This window comes from Ornithodoros turicata, chromosome 4, assembly GCF_037126465.1.
Source record: "Ornithodoros turicata isolate Travis chromosome 4, ASM3712646v1, whole genome shotgun sequence".
In the NCBI taxonomy this organism is placed as follows: Eukaryota; Metazoa; Arthropoda; class Arachnida; order Ixodida; family Argasidae; genus Ornithodoros; species Ornithodoros turicata.
The window spans coordinates 76,720,080-76,742,461 of NC_088204.1; the positions used below are offsets into that span (position 1 = coordinate 76,720,080).

The following is a 22,382-nucleotide window of genomic DNA, read 5'->3' on the forward strand; positions in this document are numbered from 1 at the left end:
CCGTGTTTACGAATTTGATTCGCGATTGCTCGTGAAATGTTAGCAATATCATTCTAAAAATAATCATCGGAGCAACTTTGAACTGCCAGCTGCTTGAAATGTTCGAAAATGAGGTGGTTCTATCAGAAATTCATATTGATTCCGAGAACGTCCCAGTAGCAGACGATTCGTTGCAGCCACATGCTTCGGAACAAGGTGCGTCTTCGGAATTGTCATGTTCACGTGTCGTTACGACGTGGCTGTTGTTGTGCATCGTCTTGATGACCGGCAGTTTCACCAGAAATCGCCCTCTGGGGGGTACCGAGATTTTAAAAGAAAAGGGGGGGGGGAGGTATCCAAGGTGAAACAAGCCTCAGCATGGGCTACACGAAATACACAACGTACACAGCTAGCTTGCGTTTACGCTATATTATCAGTTCGTGGGAATCTGCATTGGTAGTCGTGCTGTATAGAACAATCTCAGAAATTTCAGGGGGGCGTCGCAAAAAAGAAAGAAAAAATAAAGGAAGGGAATCCCTCGGTTATGATGACGTGCCGAAGTACCAAGTTTGTCGGCTATCGAAATGATGGATTTTTATTATGTTTTTTTAGCGGCGCGAAGCAACTGTGGCTATGAGCGGCGTACAGACGTGGAGACATGGAGAGAGGACAGTAGGAAGGAGTGGAGGACGGGGGGGGGGGGGGGTTCGTATGCGTCCTGGGCCGACTTCATGGGGAACTGTGCCGACATTCATCTGGAAAGTATTCGGAAAACTCAAAACCAAAAAAACTTCGGACAGTGCAGTCATAGACTGAAGGATTCGAACCTACCACCACCCAGTCTCCAGCACGACCTTGGGTGTTTCATTAATCGCAAGTACGGAAAGGGGGGGGGGGGGGGGGCACAAAATATGGGGGATCAAAATTAAAGTTACAGTAACAGCGTTACGTGTCACTGCAGACGTGTGTCCACAGCTGGAACTACAAAGGGCCCCCTTTCAGGCAGTAGGCGTAAATTTCGGGAGTGCTGGGTGGTCTGGAAATCACTGGTTTACAGATGATGCAGAAGGAATTTTCTCGATTACGGCGTCGTCTCCCCTTTTCTATCATCTGTCACAGCCGCAGTGACCCAGAACGATACAAATAAAGCTATATAAATGTGAACATGTTCCAAGTTACAGACTCCACACCCGAAGCTTATGAATGTGTACAATTTATTTCGATTTCTTACGAATAATCCGTAACAAAACTCTTCGGCCACTTTATCTCGTGTTCTGCTGTCGAATTCTTTTCCTTTTCCCCCCCCTGTAAACGTAGCAGTGAAAAAAAAGAAAAAGTAATAATAAAAAATATTCGAAAGGGGAATACAAAAAGAATAACGTCACAGCTGGAACATGTGGTCGAACTGCTGTAACATAACATATGGTCTATACACGCTGGCATCCGCATATAAAGATATTGCAATATTGAATCGACACGTGGAACTCGTACGGCAGAATAACCCGTACGTGTAGTGTTGTGTTGGCCTGGCATGGTTCCGCTATAGAAAGAAGGAAAGAGAGAAAGAGAGAGAATGTGAGAATATAACAACTTCTACGAACTGAACACGAAAACACTCGCTGTCCCGTAATTGCTTTTTCTCGTCTCTCCCTATGCACTGCTTCCGCGTACATGTGGTGGAGGAAAACTGAAACGTTGCAGTCACAAAGGAAGCTTCCCGCGAATTCGCCGGTGTGGTAATCAGTCTAATAGAACGACGGGAGGAGGTGGAGAGTAATGGTATATCAGCTGCAATCTTTAATTCCCAGCACAAAAATCCTGTTCGGGCGTATAAAGCGATAGTTTTGTGGGGCCCACCAACGTTGACAGCCGTGTAGGTCCGTCCGTAACAGTCGCGGTGAGAGAAGGAGAAGGGAAAAAGATACAGTGGCACCGGAACGGGTGCGGGCGCGCGACCGGAGGATCTACCTATGAACCAGAGCATCAAACCGGAACCGAAAAGCGGGAAGAACCGTTATTTTTTTGCGGAACCGAACCGAGAAGGACGCCGCCATCTTGGAGATGAACCGAGACGATTTAGAAAATTTTCGGTTACCGTTTCAAAACCGGTTTCAAAGCAACGAAAGTTCGAGACTGACCGTCCAACTTGTTTCAGAAGCTGCCGGTTCATGCGACATTTTTTTGTAACCAGAGTCTCGAATACAAGCGAAAATGCACAGCTGGACGCCCGCATCGATGAAGACAACATTGGACAACCGCGCTCTATAGTTTCGTTTTTACTGTGGACACGCGTTGCGGCCAGCACGTTGGAAGGATGGGGAAGCTCATACCTGAAGCGTTTGTAAATTAAAAAGGTGATCTGGTTGAAGGTCATTTGGGGATGAAACAGAGCCAGTACTAATGTAAAATTGCTGGCCATCTTAACTGTTGCGCTAGGACATGCGAAGAGAAATAAAGCTTTCGGAACTCCCCTACCTATTATTATAGGGTTCGTAACAGGTTTAGAGCATCTTGAACCGGTTCGGAACCGATATCTGTGTCCTCCTGGAGCTGAACCGGAACCGAACCATTATGCCTGGACCCTAACTCGAACTTAACCGGAAAAAAATTCGGTTTGATGCTCTGCTATGAACTACGAAGCTGACGCCCAAAAATCCGGCTTTTTTTTTTTTTTAACACTGTCGGATCGTTTTAATGCCGACGGCCAATGTTGGTGTGTTCCTTGACGTCATCACTGACGTCACTCCACCAGAAGGCACTAGCTTGGAAAACGGAAGATTGGTTCCGGGTTTCGTTCACTGCCGTACCCTATTTAGAGGACTATTAACGTTGAAAACACGGGAATTACTTGCATTATGGTATAAATAATAATCACACAGTACTTTTTTTTTTTTTTTTGAAACACTAAATGTACGGTGAATGCGGTGTTGATGAAGGCCTGGATGGTGAAAAGCTGGGGACCATGGCAAATCTGATAGTGGTCTTTCCTGAGGATGACATCATATGACGTCATACGACGTCATCCTCAGGAGAGACCACTATCATATTTATATATGTCATATATATATATATATATATTTTTTTTTTTTTTGTCCTGACGAAGGCGGAGCCTCCGCCGTAACGTAGACAACCCTTTTAGCATTCCAAGTATCTTAAATGTAAATAAATTATCCATTTTTTCTTACTTCCCGTACCTTCGTAGTCTGTGTTTCAATTTTCGTTTCAGCTATATATATATATATATATCCCCACTTCCCTACGCCGGGCTGACGAGTCCCAAGTAGGACGAAACAGCTGTACTCGGCTGGGAGTGCACGATCAAATTGTAAACGTATGCTCGACGTGCAGCCATAGAGCATTAGCTATTTTTCCTTTGTATATATCTCATATCATATATAGGAACATGGTTTATTCACATATGTGAATAACCCATATTCCAGTACGAAGGTTTACCAGCACGTTGCCGCTGCTTTTCTGTTTTTGTTTTCTTTTTCTTTTCTTTTTTTTCAGTTGAACAACCAAAATTATTCATGTGGGTTTCGTAGTTACCGAATGAAAATTAAATCTTATTCGTATTATTGCGGCTAATGCAGGTCAATGTACGGCATACCCCCCCCCCCTTGGGGGTACCCCCCCCCCCTTGGGGGTCCTCAACGTATGTAAATAAATAAATAAATAAATACTGCGTGCAAAAAACTTATAGCTTTCTCCGTGCTACAAACGAAGTTTCAGTTGAATATCACAAAAAGCAAAGGACGAAGAGAGAGAGATAAAAAAAGATGCTGCCTGTGCGTGTCTGCTCTGTCGGCGCGATGTTTATCTTGCGGAGTGACCACGTGTTTAGAGAGCATATATGAACCGGCGAAATCCCACGTGTCGGGATCTCAGGAGTGAAGGTAGGGGGCGTTGAGCGTGTGCAGGGGTGGAGGCTTGGAAGAGTGAAAGGATGAGGGGAAAGACGATAGTAGTACAAGGAGAGGGAGGGGTTAGAAAAAGTCCTCAAGCATCCAAACAACCTGCGGTGGTGAGCACCCTTTAGTTCACATAGAGAAATAGACAGAGAGAGATAGATAGAGAGAGACAGATAGAGAAAGAGACCGAGAGATAAAAGAGATGTAAGCCTGGTTTGCCCAGCGAGCTTCTGCCAGCTAGCCCTTCGCACAAGCGGAGTCGGGTGGCAGGACAGGATAGTTCGAATAAAGCGATAATTCGAACAAAAAAATCGATTTCGTTATAACGACGGTTATGACGAGCATGTGTAACCGGAAGTAATTGAGAGGTAGCTCAATAACATTTCACGGGTAACTGTAACTAACCGGGGTTCATTTCAGTCTATGTAACTCGTGGAACTTAGTTACTTTTAAAGTAATGTAACTGTAACTTAATCGCACTTTATGAGTAACTTATGCAGCTCTGGCACCGCTGTAAGAGCGCAGACACTGTGTTGCACCGGGTGCAAGGAATGCAGACCATTTTCACAATGGCCCACGCGCATGCGCGTGACCTTGAGGCGCCGAAGAGGGTTATCTCCGTCTTCACTAGATGGCGCTGTTTGGGGACGACAGAAGTGGAGACCAGTGGGGAAACGGCACTACCCACGTGGATTTATTTCGGCACATACCCAAGCAGCACAATGTACTGAAAGTCGAGTGCAATAGGGGTGGACGGTATGTGTCTTATCGATGTTCCTTAGTTTCACGAGTCTGTTCAAGGCCTTCCACCTACCCGTCCACCCCTATTGCACCCGACTTTCAGTACATTTTGCTGCTTGGGTAACGGCAAACCTCATCTGGGCAAAAAAATAACACATAGACGACACAGCACAGCTGCCTTTCCTGTGAAAACTTTGCACAGGAAAGGCACGTGTGTGACATTATGAAAAACGATTATGACAATATCCAGGGACACAGAAATTATCTCCTGTCTACGCACTGTATCGTTGCCTTTGCTCGCTGTTTCAAAGCTCACGTTTCGCTAAACTTCAGTACAGAGTTGTACAAGTTACTCGGAAAAAGTAACTGATTACAATTACTGTTACTACTACTGCGCGAAAAGTAATTCTTTACCGTTACAAATTGCTTCATCAAAAATGTAATACGTTACCCATTAAAAATGTAACGCGTTACTTTTTCCGTTACTTTTAAATTGTGGGCCATAGCAAAGCCAACAAGCCTGCAGTGAATGCAACTATGCAGCTCTTGTTGCAAATTCTAAAATGAGACACCAACATATATGGTAAGTGAAATTCACAAATACATTTGAAAGCAACATACAAAACACATACACGCGTTTATTACAGATTTGTTTGCTGAAAAGGGTTGCCATTGTTGAAAGAAGGTTAAAAAGGTAATCGATTACTCAGTAATTGATTACCGAAAATTGTAATCAGATTACTTGGAAAATTACTTGCTCACAAAATTAATTGATTACGTTAAAAATTACTGAAAAAGTAATTGATTACTAGCAACGCAATTACTAGTAACGCGTTACGTACGACTCTGCTTCAGTATGACTCCCAAAAAATAAAATACAATGACACTTGTACAAAACTGCTCCGCCTCTACTTTTTTAGCGTGTCACTGTTTAACTTATTGTTGGAACCCAAATTATTATTATTATCTTACAGTAATTATAACGGTAGTGGTAATTTACCAAAGTGCACGCGAAGACTAGGTTGTTGTGTCCGTAACTTGCTGATATTCATGAGCCACAAGAAGTGCCATCGAGCGCTTGTGTTCTGTCTAACATGGACAGCACACGCCGTGCAAGCGTAAATCCGGTTGCATGAAAACCTGGTCTTATTCCCAATTCTTCGTTAATTTTTTGGGAGGGTTGCTTCGTTTTGTTTATGGACAAGCCCTCGGGCCACAGAATAGGTCATTGCGGGCCACGCGTTGGAGACCTCTGAACTGCTTGACTGCGCCTCTGGTGCCAAAGCGCGGAACTTCTCCACCGTCTCCTAGTAGCATTATTCATTCAATTGTGGACACTTTGTCTAGTTTTCGCCCAGATGCCTGCCCTGATTTCGAAGGGACTAGGTGACCTTGAACCCAGCTGGTCACAGGAGACGAGGCGACTAAACCCCTGGCGAGCTATAAGGAACAGCACGGACAGGGCAAAAGACTGGGGAGTATATTGGCCAACACGAAAAGGTATAGGGAATTTTAGGAATTCGTTGTCTTCTACGTTTCGCAATCTCAAGTCTTTGTGTTTGGATGTCCGTGACCACCAGCTCGCCCACGTCCTCGTCGTTTTATCTGCCGAAGAAGGTCCCTTGGAAGTACGTAAATAGGGAAGACACTGTTCCCTTCCGCGCTGCTCGTAGCTGCGCGTAGACAACTCGACACGTCAGCGATGTAAAGTGGCCTTGGGACAGAAAAATGAAAAAATCTGTGGTTCGAAACAGAAGGAGGGGGCTTGCGCGAGAAGGCTAAACCAGCTGTGCCAACAGCTGAACTTATTAAAGTTGCGCTTCGACCAGGTGAAGCAACACCTGTTGACGGGGTTTGTAAATCACCCGCGAAAGTATGCCGAAAGACCAAAGGGTTACTTTTATTCGATGCAAATATCGGAACATTTCTGTACTCTACGTGAGAGACGTGTCAGCGTGTCTATGTATACGTGTCTATACGTCTGCGTGTCAGCAATAAAAGTTCGATGCGACAGGGTTTAAAATGAAGACACGAGTGCCTAACATGCTGATAGGTTGTAAAACATATACTATTCCGCAGGACTATTTAAAAAAATCGTCTTCCACTGTAACAAGAAAGCACGTTAAGTGTTATATGTAGCCACCGAAAGCAATGACGACTTGTGAGGAGGCTGTGCCCTCCCCAGTGGCGTATCTAGGGTGTGGCAGGTGTGGACAGGTGCCATGGGCGCCAGGTGAACAGGGGCGCCATTATGTGGTCGGATGTGAATGTACCAGGTCGGGCACTCAACCTGGCACATTCATAAATGATCTAAAGCACCCGCCATTAGGGAGGTTGTAGTGTGAAACCTAGTGCGGACCACACGAAAACGCATCCCCAAGGACATCATGTTAACCATGTTGCCATGGGCGCAGGTAGCTCTAGATACGCCACTGGCCCTCCCCCAACGTTCAAGTTTGGAAAGCCGACATGATAGGTACGACCACTATACTGCTGCAGGTCTCCGCCGCTAAGTTTAGCGGAGTTCGGTAACATAACAACGACCTTTGGCATGTTGTTCACTCAATCCAAGACGTGCTTTCTTATAGGACAAAGTACGCTAACGAGCGTAGATGCTATCTATCATTGGCAGGTATTATCTATCAGTGATGGCCACTAACTACTTCTACAGTAGTTTAACTATAACTACTAACTACTTTGCCACTGAGTAGTTTAACTAGTAGTTCAACTACTTTTCAGGGGAGCAGTTAAAACTACTTCTTTAACTACTGCAATGTAGTTTAACTACATCTATAACTACTTAACGTTGTCCGTCAACACCAATCCCTCGTAGTGTTCTTGGACACCTAAATATGAATCACAACCAATGATAAACTTTGGCTCAAGCCATTGCTACGATCGTTAAATACAAAGCTTGCGGCGGGATTCTTTCTGTGCCTACGCATTAAACTAAGTTGCAGAATTATTTCACAGGCTTCACTAGACAAGCATTAAAAGGGAAGATTTAGTACACATGCACGACACAATTGCTCTGCACCTCCGTTCTCATCAAACAAGTAGCTCGAGGTAAAAGTCGGAAGCACAGTCGTGCCGTAAAGCTTGCGGCAAAATCGGAAGTAGTTGGTGCCTTCAGTAACCTAACTACTGTAGTGAACTACTTAAAATAGTAGTTTAACTAGTAGTTGCCACTACATTTCTGCAAGTAGTTGATAACTACTTTTTAACTACAATCAGGTAGTTTAACTAGTAGTTTAACTACATGTAGTTAACTACTGGCCATCACTGTTATCTATAGTAGATTGCATAGCGTTCAACGAGAACGCTGTGGGAGCCCCATGTGGGTTCTATAAGGTTAACCCTTGCGCACACAAAAAGAAGAGAAAGAAAAAAGAAAGACAAAACGAATAGAGGATGAACGTTATAGCGTAAAGCTAAGTCGGAAGTCTTGAGCTCAGCCGACCTCGTACAACGGCAAATATTCTTTGCAGCAGTCGTCCAGTCGAGATTTCGTTTCAAGTTTCCAGTCCGCACGAAGACTGACTCGAGGCCAAGGAATGTCCTCGAAGTGGACGAAGACGGTGACCTTCTCGTTCAGCGGCCGGACAGCACAGAGAGCTACGTCATCATAGGTGAGGCGGTTTACGCCTTCGGAACTTCATAACGCAACTGATCCTGTCGATTTTTTTTTTTTCAGACCATTTTCTCGCCACACCATTGAGGTCTGTGGGGCTTCAGGTAGTGTATGTTACATGTTAATGAAAACAGTTTGAAAAGGAAAGTTCGCTTGCAGGCGTAGTTCAAATAAACTTGGCAGGAGCGTCCAAAAGCGCTGACTCCTGCGAGCCCTTTAGCTCGAATTTGACGTATTTTGTTGTATCAGCCGGCAGCGTGTACAGGCGGGAGCAAGCAGAAGAATCTCCTCGTCAGCACCCGTCAGGTTTCCCCGTTACACACACACACACACAAAGCATTCATACAGTTGAGGCCAGAGAAACAATATCTTGCAAGAATAAGCGCTACATACGAATCTCTATATGTGGAATTGACCAGTATTCATACGGACGGCTCTGTGTGACATTGACCGTCTGTAGGGCCCGTTATATGTGGACTTGGCCATCTATACGGATCACTATATGTGGGATTGACCATCTCTAGGGCACGCTATATGCGTGGAATTGACCATCCATACAGATTGCTATATGTGGACTTGACCATCTATATGGATCGCTATATGTGGGATTGATGATCTGTATAGGGCCCGCTATGTGTGGAATTGACCATCTATATAGAAATTGCTATATGTGGACTTGATCATCTATACGGATCGCTATATGTGGGATTGATCATCTGTATAGGGCCCGCTATGTGTGGAATTGACCATCTATATAGAAATTGCTATATGTGGACTTGATCATCTATACGGATCGCTATATGTAGGGCTAACTGTTTATATGGATCGCTATATTTCGAACTGACAATTTAAAGCCCGCGCACGTTTGCGTTTCACAAAGCAAAACCTGTTCCTAAGGTGTGGAAAGGTGCTCTGCTCCTGTCAGACTTCTTGCTTTGTGGCGGAGTTCCGGAAGGAAAGACTGTTCTGGAGCTTGGTGGCGGCACGGGTCTGTGCAGCATCGTAGCAGCAATATCTGCTGATACAGTCTACTGCACAGGTACTACCCATGCATGTTTCCTTTGAAAAACTAAAGGTAAAATATGTTTTACAGACAAAGGGGACGATATTCTGCGCCTGTGCCGAAGGAATATGGACCAAAATGATCACCTGTACAGCGGAGATTTCGAGAAGGTACACGTGAGAGAACTCGACTGGACGAAAGACGACCCGTTCGTCGAAGGGGACGGTAAACAATATATAGAGACGATATAATAGAGGGTGCAGTCTTATAACGTACAGTTCGTTATATCAGGACCTTGGTGCTGGACCTCGGCGGATCGGTGCAACGTTAAGAAAATAGACGTGTTCCTTGCTGCTGATGGTAAGGAGACAATAAAGTTCATCAGTACGCATAAATGACGTCATCGACGTTAACCAATTGGGGCACGCAATCTGTGATGCGCAGGCACGAACACGATCCTTTAGAAAATACAGGTTTCACGTATGTTTCAGTTGTGTACGACAACTCCCTGACTGACAGCTTCGTTGAGACGCTAGAAAGACTCGTCAGAAATAGTGACCAAGTAGCGTACGTCGCCCTAGAAAAAAGGTAAAATAGATGGTGGTATAAAGAGGCGTGGAATATTTTTTCTCTCTGTCTCTCTTCAGAATTAACTTTACTCTGGACGATTTAGACGTAGTCAGCCCCGCACACAGCTACTTCGTTGGCCACCTCGGTAGGCTTCTGGGGAATGGATGGGCCGTCGAAAAAGTGTCCACGGAATTTCCCCAGAGTTTCCGTTACACAAGAGACAAGTATCTGGTAAGAGAAAAAAAAAAGATTTCGGCGCAGTACGCTTCAGTGATTATTGTTTTCTCGCGACTACTACGTAGAAATAGAGTGAAGACTATTGCGTTTACATCGAACTCCGGTTACAGTGAAATTTCGGTTATAATTATATTCCTTGTGAATGCATAGAAAGCTTCTGGTTTATTTAGTTTTTATTTTTTCATAGGAGCTGTGGAAGCTGTCGGCACCGACCATTTGCACTTAATCTCGGAAATACGAAGCTGCAGCGAAGAGCATCAACGGAGACAGCTCTTTACACGACCCTTTCTACGTCAGAGCAACTCTCGCACTGTTGGCCACACGAAGGTGTTCTACATCAAAAGAAATTACGCGACGTAAGTCATGATTCTAATGACAGTTGAAGGCGGCCAAACAAACGAGGTTGATCAGTACACTGGCCTGGCAGATTTGAGGGAGCAGTGCTGGAATGCGTAGCCAGTGCGGTAGCCACGGAGAGGGGCGATCGCCCCCTCGCCACGCGCTTCGAGAGAGAAACGAGAAACCCCCTCCCCGAAGGCAAGGGTCTGGATCTGCCCCCTGTGTGCAGCATGTTCTAACGCACCATCCATAACGTTGCTGTATAGTCTTGCGAACATTGTTCTATAGGAACGGAGGTTTTACTATGTGGTATTTACAGCGTTATGCCCAAGTAAGAATTGCATTGCTGCCATACGTGTTCATTGCTTGGGGTGACCGCGGATAAGACAGACAGTGTCCGCGCATGTGAGATCCGCGCCGATAACTCCGGTTACAGCGAAACTTCGGTTATAACGATGGCAGCCGCATCGCGCGGAAAGCGATCGCCAGAGGCCTGGCTGCATGTGAATGCATAGAGACCTTCTGAGTTTTTTATTCTTCATCAGCAGTCATTGTATTTGTAGGAAGAAATTGAGTCTGAGTCGTCAGAGACAAAAATTCTAGGAAAATGTTGATGTGCGCGCTCCGCGGAGGCGTGCCGTTGTTGGATTTCGGAACGTTATATTTCTATCCGCAAACTAGGATGTCGCAGAGATCTCTTCGCCTGTGTAGACCTCCACCCGTGATAACAGCATTGTGCCATGGTCGTGATCACCAGTTACCCGTGGTGTAATCAGTTACGTTAGAGGACTATAGCTACCAACGTCCCTGACCTCGTCGATAACTTTGGGCCACCACTCACACGTCGTCCTTCGGTCATTGACTCTTAACCCTTCTCTACTTCCAAGGCGTGGTTCCGCATCTGCAACGGCGGGGAACGCTTTATTGTTGCAGCGTTCCAATAAATGAAAATATTGTTTACCTTACGAGTGCTGTGTCCCAGCTTTCTTTCCTTTTTTTTTATTGGGGGGGGGGGGGGGGGGGGCTTCTGACAGTGCAGACTGATGTGCACGTATGGAATGCATTCATGAATGCGGGAATTTTCCAAAAGCAGCAGACGTGTCTTCCCACGTACGTACGCAACCCGCTTATAACGATATCGTCTGTACTGAACGTCTGAACATCGCCTGCATGCTCAAGGGCACTAACAACGTCGAACTAAATAGTTATTGAATTTCGAACTGGTTTCTGTTTGACGATACGTCCGTCTTGTTCAACATTTCCCAAATGCACTCATCGCCGATTTTGTTCACGAAAGACTAGTAATTTAAAATATTTTGTTCTTAATCGTCAATATTTTGAAATGTTTTTTTTTTTTTTTTGTAGAAATGAGCTCACCACCTATTATGTCCATTGGGTATGATGATGATGATGATAACGATCATTTGCGGTTTCTTCGCACAAGAACAACGATGGCTGCACTGAAATTGGAAAATAAAATACATAAATACGCCTTATCGTGTGAGGTTTTGGGGAACTCTAGAGGAATGCGTCCTAGTTATATTTTCAAGACGGTTGTTCACGGACACTTTGAAGCAGGGATTTTCCCAGCAACTCTCTAACACCCTCCCAAAGATCTTAAAATCCTCAAATAAAAACAAAAATGTGCCATAAAGTGAAAAAAAAAAAAAAAACTTGGAAAAAGCCAGCAGGTACAAGTGTCATACACATCCTACGGAAGTCCAAGACACCAACACCCCCTCCTCCGAGATGGAAATCCTGGGAATATTCCTGACTCCAACGCCCCTGCAGACGAGAATCCTGCGCGAATCCCTGTTTCGAAGAAAGTAGTACTTACTAGTCAGTAGGGTGCCTCAATGCTAGCTCCTTCTACACACACACAGAGGGAGCTAGTATTCAGACGCCCTACTTGTCAGCCACACTATGATGTAACGAAGTAATCACGCATTCACATCGTGGTCGTCATCAACTGCACGTTGCGTCATGGGCTATACTGACCTCTAGCCTCTATGAGCCTCTAGCGATTACTCCGCACGAAACCCTGGCCAATCGCCTTGTGTGGCTGGTGGCCACTATTCCTAGTGGTGGAAGAAGAAGAAGAAGAAGACCTCGCGGCAGCGACGAAACGGAAGCATTCTCTTGCGTTCGTTGCGCTCTCGTCCCGCCAACATGGACCAGGCCGACGCGAAGTCACCGCAACCTGGCGATACCCCGACGAACGACGAACCAGACCCTGGAGCAAAGGATGACGGCGCAAAGAAGCACAAGAAGAAGCATCACAAGCACAAAAGGATGGGAAAAAAGAAGACTGAACTTGTCGTCGAACCAGCTGGGACCGCCTCCAACACACGAACTAGCACCTACCAACGACGAGTATCTATGGCCTTTCCACCATCGGTTACGATTCCTCCGACCGAAGTCTCAATGTCGCCCACTTCCAGCAAGACCACTCCCGAATCGGAGCACGGCGCAGTGGTCACCCCAGGACGGCCTTCTGAACTCATGCCCTCTGCCGTAAAAGTTAGCCGAGAAAAGTCAGCCGGGAAGCTCTCTCTTGGTGCAGCGCGCAAACCAAGGGCTGACAAGACTCCGGGGTCATCAAATGTAGCTGATGCCAGTACATCGCTGACCAAGGAACCATTGAGATCAGCCTCGGGAACAGCACAGGACGACCAGCCTGCACTCAAGTCCATCGCTACAGACACGAGTCCCGGGTATCTACTCGAAGGCGATGTTGATTTGACTTTATGGGCAGCGACTTCATATCCAGAGACCGAGGTGATGCTGAAGGAGTACGCATCGCGCAATAACTTCCACTGGATCATCTATACCATACTTCACTGCCTCGCAGGATCCATAGTAAGCATCTTGACGAAGCGTCTTAAGGTCGTGCCGAAGGGGAAGATCGCCTTCTACATCGCCTTAAGCCTCCTGGTAAATTCCATGCCCGGTGCCTTTGCAGTGGACCGACCATTCGGACCACTCAGAGTGCAACCCATCGTTTTTCTTCGCGGGTTTTTCGCAGTCTCCGCCGCCATGTTCAAGGCTATGGCCCTGGTCTTCCTGCACGTCTCTGACGTCGTCGCCATCGCCACCTTGGTGCCGATCGGAGTTTCGATCGGGTCCGGAATCGTTCTACAGGAAAAGATTTACAAACTCCAGTGGGTCGCGATGGCTTTGAATATCTTTGGTGTCATCCTGATCATCCAGCCAGCGTCACTGTACGGACGTCGAGAGTATGAACTGAATCACCTAACGGGCGTTCTGTTCGCTTTCGGAAGCGTCTTGTCGACGGTCCAGTTGATGCTAGTGGTAAGGTACATGAGGACCATGACAGCGCTCAAGTTGGGCTTCAACGGTTGTTGCAGCCGTGTCGCCCTGTCACTTGCGGTGACCATGCTAACGGGTAGCTACCGCGAGCTCTTCGTCGGGCGCTTCATGGGGACTCTGGTGATGTTGAGTGACGTCAATTTCGTGTCGCTGGCGTTTCTGGGCAGGGCCTTGTCGCAGGAGACCGCTGCGGTGGTGACGACTCTGAAGCAATGCTTTGACATTGTGCTGTCGATCTTGATGGAAAGCATGTTCCTAAATGACTATCCGGACGCCTGGGGCTTTGCAGGTTCGGCCGTGATCATGTTCGCCAGCTTTCTGGTGGGCTTTGACACGATATCGCGGACGCACAACTGGAATATTGCGTCTGGCACTAGGAAACCAGATGAAAATGCAATGTTCACGGAGCTTTGAGAATCGTATATGTACCGTATGTTGAAGATGAAACAGTGGCTGGTGAGAGTGCCAAATATTGCTGAATGAATTATAAATTGACGCAGTGACGTAGACGATGACCGGGTGATTTTCTATCCGTTCTACCGGCCTCGGTGGCTCAGTCGGTAGCGTGTCCGACTTCTGATCCTGAGATCGCGGGTTTGAGCCCGGCCGAGGACGCCAGCAACTTGGTGGCGTGGTATAAAAGTTTCTAAGACGCCCAGTGCGCAGTCTTCCGCGAGGGACGCAGCACTGACTCCATTTTTTTACGTAGTCAGGCGGACGTCCCGCGGGAAAGCCGAAAGAGCGTGTAACTGCTGAACGAGTAATTACACAAAATACCTAAAATTCATTATTTTTTTAAAATTGCTTTCGCGAGAATGCGAGTGCAGGATAGACCTGTCCCTGTTTGTGAACAAATGACGTCATAGTGTTGGACCGCGCCACCAGTTCGGTAGAGTTGAACTATATGTTCGAAGCTAAGTGGCGAACAAGGTCGCGCCCAAGGCTTGAGGCGATTACGATGATCCCTGAAAGGGACGCGACCTTCGGTCCTTCGGCCTAGGAGGCAGCGAACAAGTGTCCATTCTTGGAAACCAGATCTCCCCTCCCGATCTCTTTCGATTTCAGTGTTTCTAGCGACACTGAGCTACGCCGGCGAACGAAGACGCCATCTTGGGTCCGGCGCGGCTGCGTCGCCTAGCAATGGGACGCCAATCTCCCCCTTCTCCGCCGGAGAACAGCGCGCAGTCGAGCCAACTCGCAACCAACCGCAACAGGGGGAACCCGTTCTTGGAAGGAGGGGACTCAATATGGACGGCGCGTTCTTAGAAGGAGAAACCACGTGACACGATCGGACCAATCGCGGACGCCGAACGGCGGCTCCGGCGCGGAAAAGTTATGCGATACTCTGTACCCCTATTTAGTGACTCTATGTCTACCGAGAGTCACTAAATAAGCTTCGCTTCAGAGTATCGACACTGAGATCCAAGGGAGAGCAGGAGCGCCATCTTGTTTCCGCACCACACTGGTATCATCCCCATTTGAGGATCAAAGGGGGAGAGGCGGCTAACATAACACTCCCCGTGGGATAAAGAAGCGTGTATGATTGTTGTGCGCTAATCCATGTATTGTCAAACAGAGCGTCCCAATGATGTCAAGGTGAGCCCAACGATATGCAACGCTCTGGTATGACAAAACCAAAACTACGCACTTCTTGAGCGCTGAAATGACGTCGCTTGGGCTTCTCTGGGTGGGAAAGCGGTCCAGTAGTGGGTGGTGCTGCTGAAAGAGCTCGCCTCACAGACTAAAGCTCTGGGGAGTGTGCGTCCGGCCCGACTTTTAAGGGAACTGTGTGCCGGCACATATGTCTGACAGCGTCTGAGGGAACCCCAAGAAAAACCCCAGACATTCGATCGAAGCCGGGTAACCCCCAGTGTCGACGTAATATGGTTAGAGCGCTAACCACTAAGCCTACGCGAGTCTGTGCCATAGTCGGCCACGCTCGAGTGGTGGTGGTGGAGGCAGTGCTGAAGGAGCTCGCCGTTGTCGGCCTGACAGAGGTGGGCGACGTCACGACTAACGCTCTGAGAGCAACGTGCGTCCTGGGCCGACTTCTAAAGCGGTCTTGTCTGGCCAATGGATCAGCGTGTATTCCAATCAGCTTGATCGCTACAAAACACGTGGCGCCCCTACGCGAACGCCCTTTCCACCTTTGTGCGCTCGAAAAGTGCGTAGTTTCGGCTTCGCCACGTTTGAATACCGAAGTCGGGGCAGCGCCGGCGTCTCGGGAAGGGGGGGGGATTTCCTGAAAGGACGCCAATATGGACACCTTTCGGGAAGCAAGAATGCGGGGGGAAGGGCACATTTCCCACTTGTCCTCCACCGTCCTCCCCCGGAGGCGAGAAGTAGATTGATATATCAAAGTATATGTGCTGGTATCAGGATTTTTGAGAAATAGCGTAGATTCAAATAATGGTCGCCTCCAATTGAGCTGTCTCGCATTTTCGCGGAAACTTCTACTTAAATGGTTAATTAATAAATTTCGGGTAATTAGCCTTCCAGTAGTTACACGCTCCTCCCCACAGGACGTCGGCCAGGCCGCATAACCCGCCCGCAAAAAACGAAAAAAAAGAAAAGGCATCAGTGCTGCAGCTTCGTTTTTAAATCTGCAACGACAAAAAACAAACAAAAAAAAACACCCTGTATATTTCTTTTTTTTTTTTTGTTCGATTAACCTCTCTGAGAGACTCAGTACGCGAAATCAAATTATACCACCAGTGAACATCATGAGCTTGCACGATGTAACCCGCAAAACTTTATACAAGAGTCGGTGACGTCACTGGGACCTCTGGCGTCCGTTTAATACCTTCAGCGCGCGTCTCAGCTCTCCACCCCACGTTGGAAGACGTAAAATCGAACGTCGGGAAATCTGCATTCGGGAAGCAATGTTGCCAACCGCGTGGGTAGGTACAGGTCAGCCCACCTATGACGTCATACTTCTAAAAGAAGTACAAGTTAATTTTGTGATACTTCCGCGTCACACAGAGAAATAATCAGTGTTGACGGTAACTCGTTTCTGTTTCTTAGATTTAACTTCGTGACGAACTCTTTCCTTCGTTCCGTAACCTTGTCAGAGTAACTTTGGGTAGTTCCAAGTTCCTTTTGTTCGATTCTCGTTTACAAACATCGCAAGCTGCGCCTTCCCTCTCTAATGAGATGATAGACACGTTAGGGCGACTAGAAGTCGCCATAGCCAGGCGCACGGCGCAGAGCCGGTTATAGTGAGAGCTTGGCCATTAGGAGGAGCCAGACTTGTGCCCGTTACCAAAAAAAAGGAACTAAATACCGTTACCCGTTACTTCAGAAAAAAGTAACTAAATACGTTACTCGTTACCAACATACAAAACTAACGAGTTCTCGTTACTCACAGGTAACGAGTTACTTTTGCGTTACCACCGCATAGTTAAACGAGCCAACAAACATGCCGTCATTTGCCTTCAACACTTTATAATGAGGAATTACACTTCAGAAGAAGCTGACACTCGAAATTTGTCGTCCGTCCTTCGTGTTCCGTGTCTCTCGGCCCCTTACCATGACTCTATATCAGCTTGCCTGGACCTTCTCCCTCCTTTCCGAAGTCGGGGTGATTGGAGATTATGAAAACACAAGAAAAAACACTTTTCGTGCCACCATTCACCAGCGGTTCCCAAAAACAGACAAGGGGCTGCGTCATAATTTAGGGCGCTCAGAAGGGACAAGAAAAGTCGAGAAGTCGAAACGCGTTTTTTGTTGCCATAGCACAATTGGTGCCCATTCTTGTGAAGGAGTGATGGTCGGAGATTACGGAAACAAGAGAAAAGTCAACGACACATCCAGCAAGGGACTTTGAGTCACACGTTGTCGTGGGTCACGCAGGTCAAATCTGCACGCATTGCGCCACGCGGAGTGCCGAAATGTGCTCCCCCGCGCTGAAGAAAATGAACGAGTAACGTCAGTAACGAGTTACCAAGTTTTGTAACTGATTCCGTTACTATTACATTTTTTGAAAAAGTAACTGAATCGTTACTTCGTTACCAAAAAAAGTAACCGTTACCAAGTAACGAGTTACTTGTAACGAGTTAGGCACAACTCTGGGAGGAGCTTAACTTGAACACGCGTCATGCGACGTCACTGCTGACGCCATCTTGATGCAAAGCGTTGGTCACGATGCAAGGGAGAAGACACGTGCGTATCACGCCCTTCGAGAACTATTCGCCCTTGAATCTTTTCAGTTCGGTTACAAAGCACCCAAGGCGCCTGTGGGTCATAAGGCGGCAATTTTGGTAGATTAAGATTACGGTTGTGTTCGTTTATTGGACTCGTGCAGCTCCAGAGCCGAGGGAGTATAGACTCTTGAAAATGAAAAAATGGCTAGGTCGAGCTAGTCGACTTTTGCTGGGCGAAAGTGCTCTGGTGCGGCTCTCGTGACGTCATCGCCCTGATAGCGACTCCCGTTCTAAAATTCGAGAATATTTTTGCGAGGAAATTTCGAGGAAAATTTTGCAGGTGATCTATCGAACGGATTTTTGTTCTGAAAACGGTCACGGGATCAGGTAACCGAAGGGACCAGATGTTCTCACTGGGACGACCTTGTAGCTTTTATAACTAAAAGTTAATTAACGATTTTTAGGTAACTGGTCATTCGACGGCTGTGCAACAGACGGCCAATCATGTCCGCTGGCTCAGAGATGATAGAAGTGAAACCAGGATGTCTATAGCCCTTAGTTTTTAAATGAAAAATCTATTTTAAACAACTAAAAAACTCTTCCCACGAAGGATTTTCTTTGCCATGCAATGTTCGTAGAAGACAACTCATGGAACCTTAAAGGGACCATGAAACGACCTTTTTTTTTTACATACGAGATGTTCCTGAACACACAACCCATTTTATGTTGGGGAAAGGAATGGTTTTGTCTCCAGAGAATTTAAACCACGTACCAAAGCTGATACACCTGGCGACGCGCCATGGCAAGGTGCTGATGCTGTCACTGCTCAGCGAACCGCACACCCAGGATTGGCAGATGATCCATTCTACAAGCCGTGTGCGCGAACCTTACGTAAGGAGGCCCCCAGGACCACGCGTGTAGTAGTCAAGAAGCGAGAAAGAGGGACTCAGAGGAGGTGTCCGGAGTTTTCAAAAGCACACGGTTGAAAAACTGCATCGGGACGAATTTCTGGTGTGCGAGCAGACTCCCGACCTGTTGGCCAACCATGGGATGAAGCACAGTCCTTTGTCTAGGTAGCGTTAGTGTTCCGTCGACTGCCGAACAACTGCTAGTAGAGTGGCACTCTCGCTAGGCTGGAGTCAGACAATATTCCTCTTTGCATCATGCTTCTCACAAAAAATTCAGCAGTTCAGAGAAAGTTTTGCGGGAATACAATGTGAGGCTAGTAGATTTCAACGGCATAAATTAGGCATAATTAGGTACACAGACAGACTACATTCAGAATGGTGCTCCGAAAAGTAATAATTCGTGGCTTTAAGTCGTGAGACAACTGTGATCGCTCAGATAAAGGACTGAAAAGCTTCAAACTAACTCTAAAATGCAGACAGATATGTTATTTTACTAAGGTATATGTATATATGTGCGTTCTTAACACTGTCACACTTGCAAAGGGCTTCTGCATGGCAAACGTCTACTCACCGAGACTCACGTTGGTCCCATGACGTAATCAATGATGCAAACATGCACTGTTGCGCCCCATTATGGATTAGACTCGAAAATGTTAAAGGTGTTGACATCTTCAAAATAACCTGCCAGGACACACAGTATAAAAGTTCAATTTCTAGCACAAACAGCGGTCTCTGTGGTACGCAAGAAACACTGCTTACCCACAAACATGCAGCGAGTTTGCTAAGCTTGTTACAAATTTATTCAAAATTTTGATGGCATTCCTCAAAAACAGCCATAAATAAGCTTCACAGTCATGCACACACACACACGCTTGCACACTTTTCACAAAAGGCAAAAATTTCTTCACTAAAGTCGGCGATGAACATATTAAAAACGTGCTCGTAGCGAAGAACACATTCATGATTACGTCTGGCGGCTCCTCGAAATTCCTTCGCAGACGTTCCTGCTTACGTTTTTCTCTCTCCGTAAAACATTCCCCTAGCTCACATTCCTCGTTTATAAATGTACGACGAAAATCAAGTCGAAAGAAAGTCTTCATTGCCACTGCTCCCACCGGGGGCGCCAGCGTAATTTGTACCACGAAGCGCGAGAGAGGAAAACGCCTTCTCGAGCGCGGCCTCCCTCCTTCTGCCGCGCACCTTGTTTGGTCGATTGCTTCTTTTTCCTATGCAAGGACGCCCCATAAAACACCCGCAGCACACACACAAATTTTTAGTGCAAATGTAAGCCTTTTTTTTTTTTTTTTAAGTTCAGCCATCGTTCCGTCCTCTAGTAAAACTGTCGTCTCAAGGATACTGCACGGACCTGAGTAGTAGTAGTATGTTTTTGTTTAGATAACAGGGATACTCTCTACAGCACCACTTTCCAGCTCTGCACTGCGCGAGGGGAAAAAAAATAAAAATAAAGAAGGGTGCTACTGGACAGAAGCCGATTTGAGTAGTCGATAAAATGCCTGCGCCGCACAACGTCTGGTCTGCGTTTGTCCGCACACCGCAAGTTCCGTCGTGCACCACGTCACTTTCTCGCGCGGGATCGTCGAAAGCGTCGGCAGCCGTTGGGGGTGGCGCCGGTTTCACATGAAGGGATTCTGTTGGGGCGCCAGGGGTGCCACGAAGGGCCCTTGCGGAGGCGGAACACCCATAGGCACAAACTGCATATTTTGCGAGCGCAGCTGGTTGATGGTCGGCGGAGGTGGCTTCGACGCCTGGAACGGATTTCCTGCTGGAGGTGGAGCCATCACGGTGTTGACGGTTCCGGCAAACGGGTTGGACGCCGGAGGAATGCCGACGGCTGGAAAGAGGCCGCGGAAAAGAGTTATCGGGGTTCCGAAAATGATCGCTTCATTTTGCGAAACAAACACCTTGCAGGTACAGCGCTGGACAAAAGTTTATGGAACAGCGGAGCGCCTCCACTGTCCCCCTCGACAACACCAGTTAAATCCTTCATGGCTTCAATGATGACCATACTGGGACGAGAGTGATCCAGGGACTTCAACTGACGCCGCTCCGTGCCCTGCAAACTTTCGTTCAGCACTGTACCATTTGGACATGCACAAAGTGATCTGGCCTGGGACTTGAAAGGCAGAGACAAGATAACAATGTAGAAGAGATAACGCGGAGGGTCACAAGCTTCTGGGCCGCATGTTAGCTGGAATCCAACCCAACCCAAACCCAAAACCTTGTGACCCAGTTCCGTGGGGGGTTCTCACAGCGCTCTCCCTCGGGGAAAAAAAAACAAAAAAACTAACCTGGCGGCCGTTGCGTCACCAGGGCGTCCAGGTTCACCAGATTAGAGTTTGGGCCCAAAAAGCTCTCTGGGGTCTTGCGGCGCGCGTCTTCCGAAGAGGACACCGCGGGCAGGGTACCCTGCAGATCGCCCATCCCAAACGCGTCCGACCCCTCATCGCTAGCTTCAGCTGCTTTAGGGGGCAGGTTCGGAGCGGTGGGGGAGACAGAGGGAAGGGGGGGAAGGGGAGAGACGAGGGAAACAATGCATTAGGCAGACTTCCACACGTGCAGTCTCTAACTGCAACCACCGTGGCACACCAGTAATGTCTAGCAGGCTTCGTGACAAACACAGCCGACTAATATAGCGGACACATCTATTGCGGCACGTTACTGCAGAGTGCTAACAATACTGCAATACTGTGAGTTATTTGCACCAAGCTTCCATGCTTTGTTAGTTAGAGATTAGTTGCATCAGACAACCTTGACACCTTTATCTTGCACAGATATTTCTAATCCCTTCATACACAACCTACGCACATGCAGAAGGACACTGCCTGACAGCTCAAATATAACTTTTCGAAGGAAATTAATCGGCCTTCATTCAGAAAAGAAAAAAAAGAAGAAAAAGAAAAAAGAAGATTCTATCAGCATCCACCACAAGCAGCTTTTATCTTTTGAGAGCCACAAAGCGAGAGACAAGACAAAGCCTTTCATGCACGCAGTACGTGATGTAATGTGTGCAACCTCCGATAGGACTCGTAGCCGCGGAGCGCTTGCTCAGCATGTCGAACTCATCCACACCTCCTCCGCCGTTGGTTGTGCCGGGCAGGACAGGATGGCCCAGGGGTGGCTTCCAGGCGGGATCCCGAACGCCAGCTGCCCAGGGGTCGCCCATGGCTGCGCAGTCAGGGGCGTCGTCTGTGAATAAACACTTCTACCTTCCAGCAACCAACAAATTATTTCTACAATTCCCCTGAGGGATGGCTCCCAAGGTGGAACGTGTACAAAAATTAAATTTCTAAATTGTTAGAGCCATTAACGCATCCACAGAAAGCGGTCCTCTTCCCGCTTCTGATTGATGACTAGCAAAATTTATGAGTGAAAATTTACTTCTGGCAACATGCACAAATCATATTGCGATGAATCGTATTGACTCTCTTACCAGGATGAGAAGAAGGAGACCACGGGTCGCTCACGGCAGGCGGAGGACGGGCGTTCGTGGGCGAAGTCCAAGGATCGGCTGCAGGCGCTGCCGCCTGTTCCATGCAGAGCAAACACACGTGTTCAGCTTTAGAACATAAG

At 47.2% G+C, this 22,382-nt stretch overlaps 2 protein-coding genes across 11 annotated transcripts in view; one reads left to right on the top strand and one right to left on the bottom strand.

Moving 5' to 3' along the window:
* LOC135391941 (methyltransferase-like protein 22) overlaps window positions 1-22,382 on the top strand; it is a 24,461-nt gene continuing 2,079 nt past the window's right edge. The window contains exons 1-10 of one of the 4 annotated variants that reach the window (XR_010422141.1): window positions 1-195; window positions 8,120-8,260; window positions 8,326-8,366; window positions 9,160-9,301; window positions 9,356-9,490; window positions 9,557-9,625; window positions 9,757-9,853; window positions 9,913-10,066; window positions 10,260-10,428; window positions 11,777-11,876. Coding sequence is in view for 2 of the 4 variants with exons in the window: in XM_064622521.1 (XP_064478591.1) it covers window positions 99-195; window positions 8,120-8,260; window positions 8,326-8,366; window positions 9,160-9,301; window positions 9,356-9,490; window positions 9,557-9,625; window positions 9,757-9,853; window positions 9,913-10,066; window positions 10,260-10,298 (915 nt within the window). In the remaining 2 variants the exon portion in view is untranslated. Of the gene's footprint in view, window positions 196-8,119; window positions 8,261-8,325; window positions 8,367-9,159; window positions 9,302-9,355; window positions 9,491-9,556; window positions 9,626-9,756; window positions 9,854-9,912; window positions 10,067-10,259; window positions 11,380-11,776; window positions 11,877-22,382 lie in introns of those variants that run through there. The other 3 variants (XR_010422140.1, XM_064622521.1, XM_064622522.1) reach the window with 3 other exon arrangements.
* LOC135391940 (epsin-2-like) overlaps window positions 19,569-22,382 on the bottom strand; it is a 12,878-nt gene continuing 10,064 nt past the window's right edge. For 2 of the 7 annotated variants that reach the window (XM_064622514.1, XM_064622515.1), the window contains exons 6-9: window positions 22,243-22,336; window positions 21,825-21,998; window positions 21,101-21,271; window positions 19,569-20,643 (exon numbers count right to left, since the gene is read on the bottom strand). In XM_064622514.1, coding sequence (XP_064478584.1) covers window positions 20,426-20,643; window positions 21,101-21,271; window positions 21,825-21,998; window positions 22,243-22,336 — 657 coding nt within the window. In that variant the 3' untranslated portion in view covers window positions 19,569-20,425. The remainder of the gene's footprint in view (window positions 20,644-21,100; window positions 21,272-21,824; window positions 21,999-22,242; window positions 22,337-22,382) is intronic. The other 5 variants (XM_064622517.1, XM_064622518.1, XM_064622516.1 and 2 more) reach the window with 5 other exon arrangements.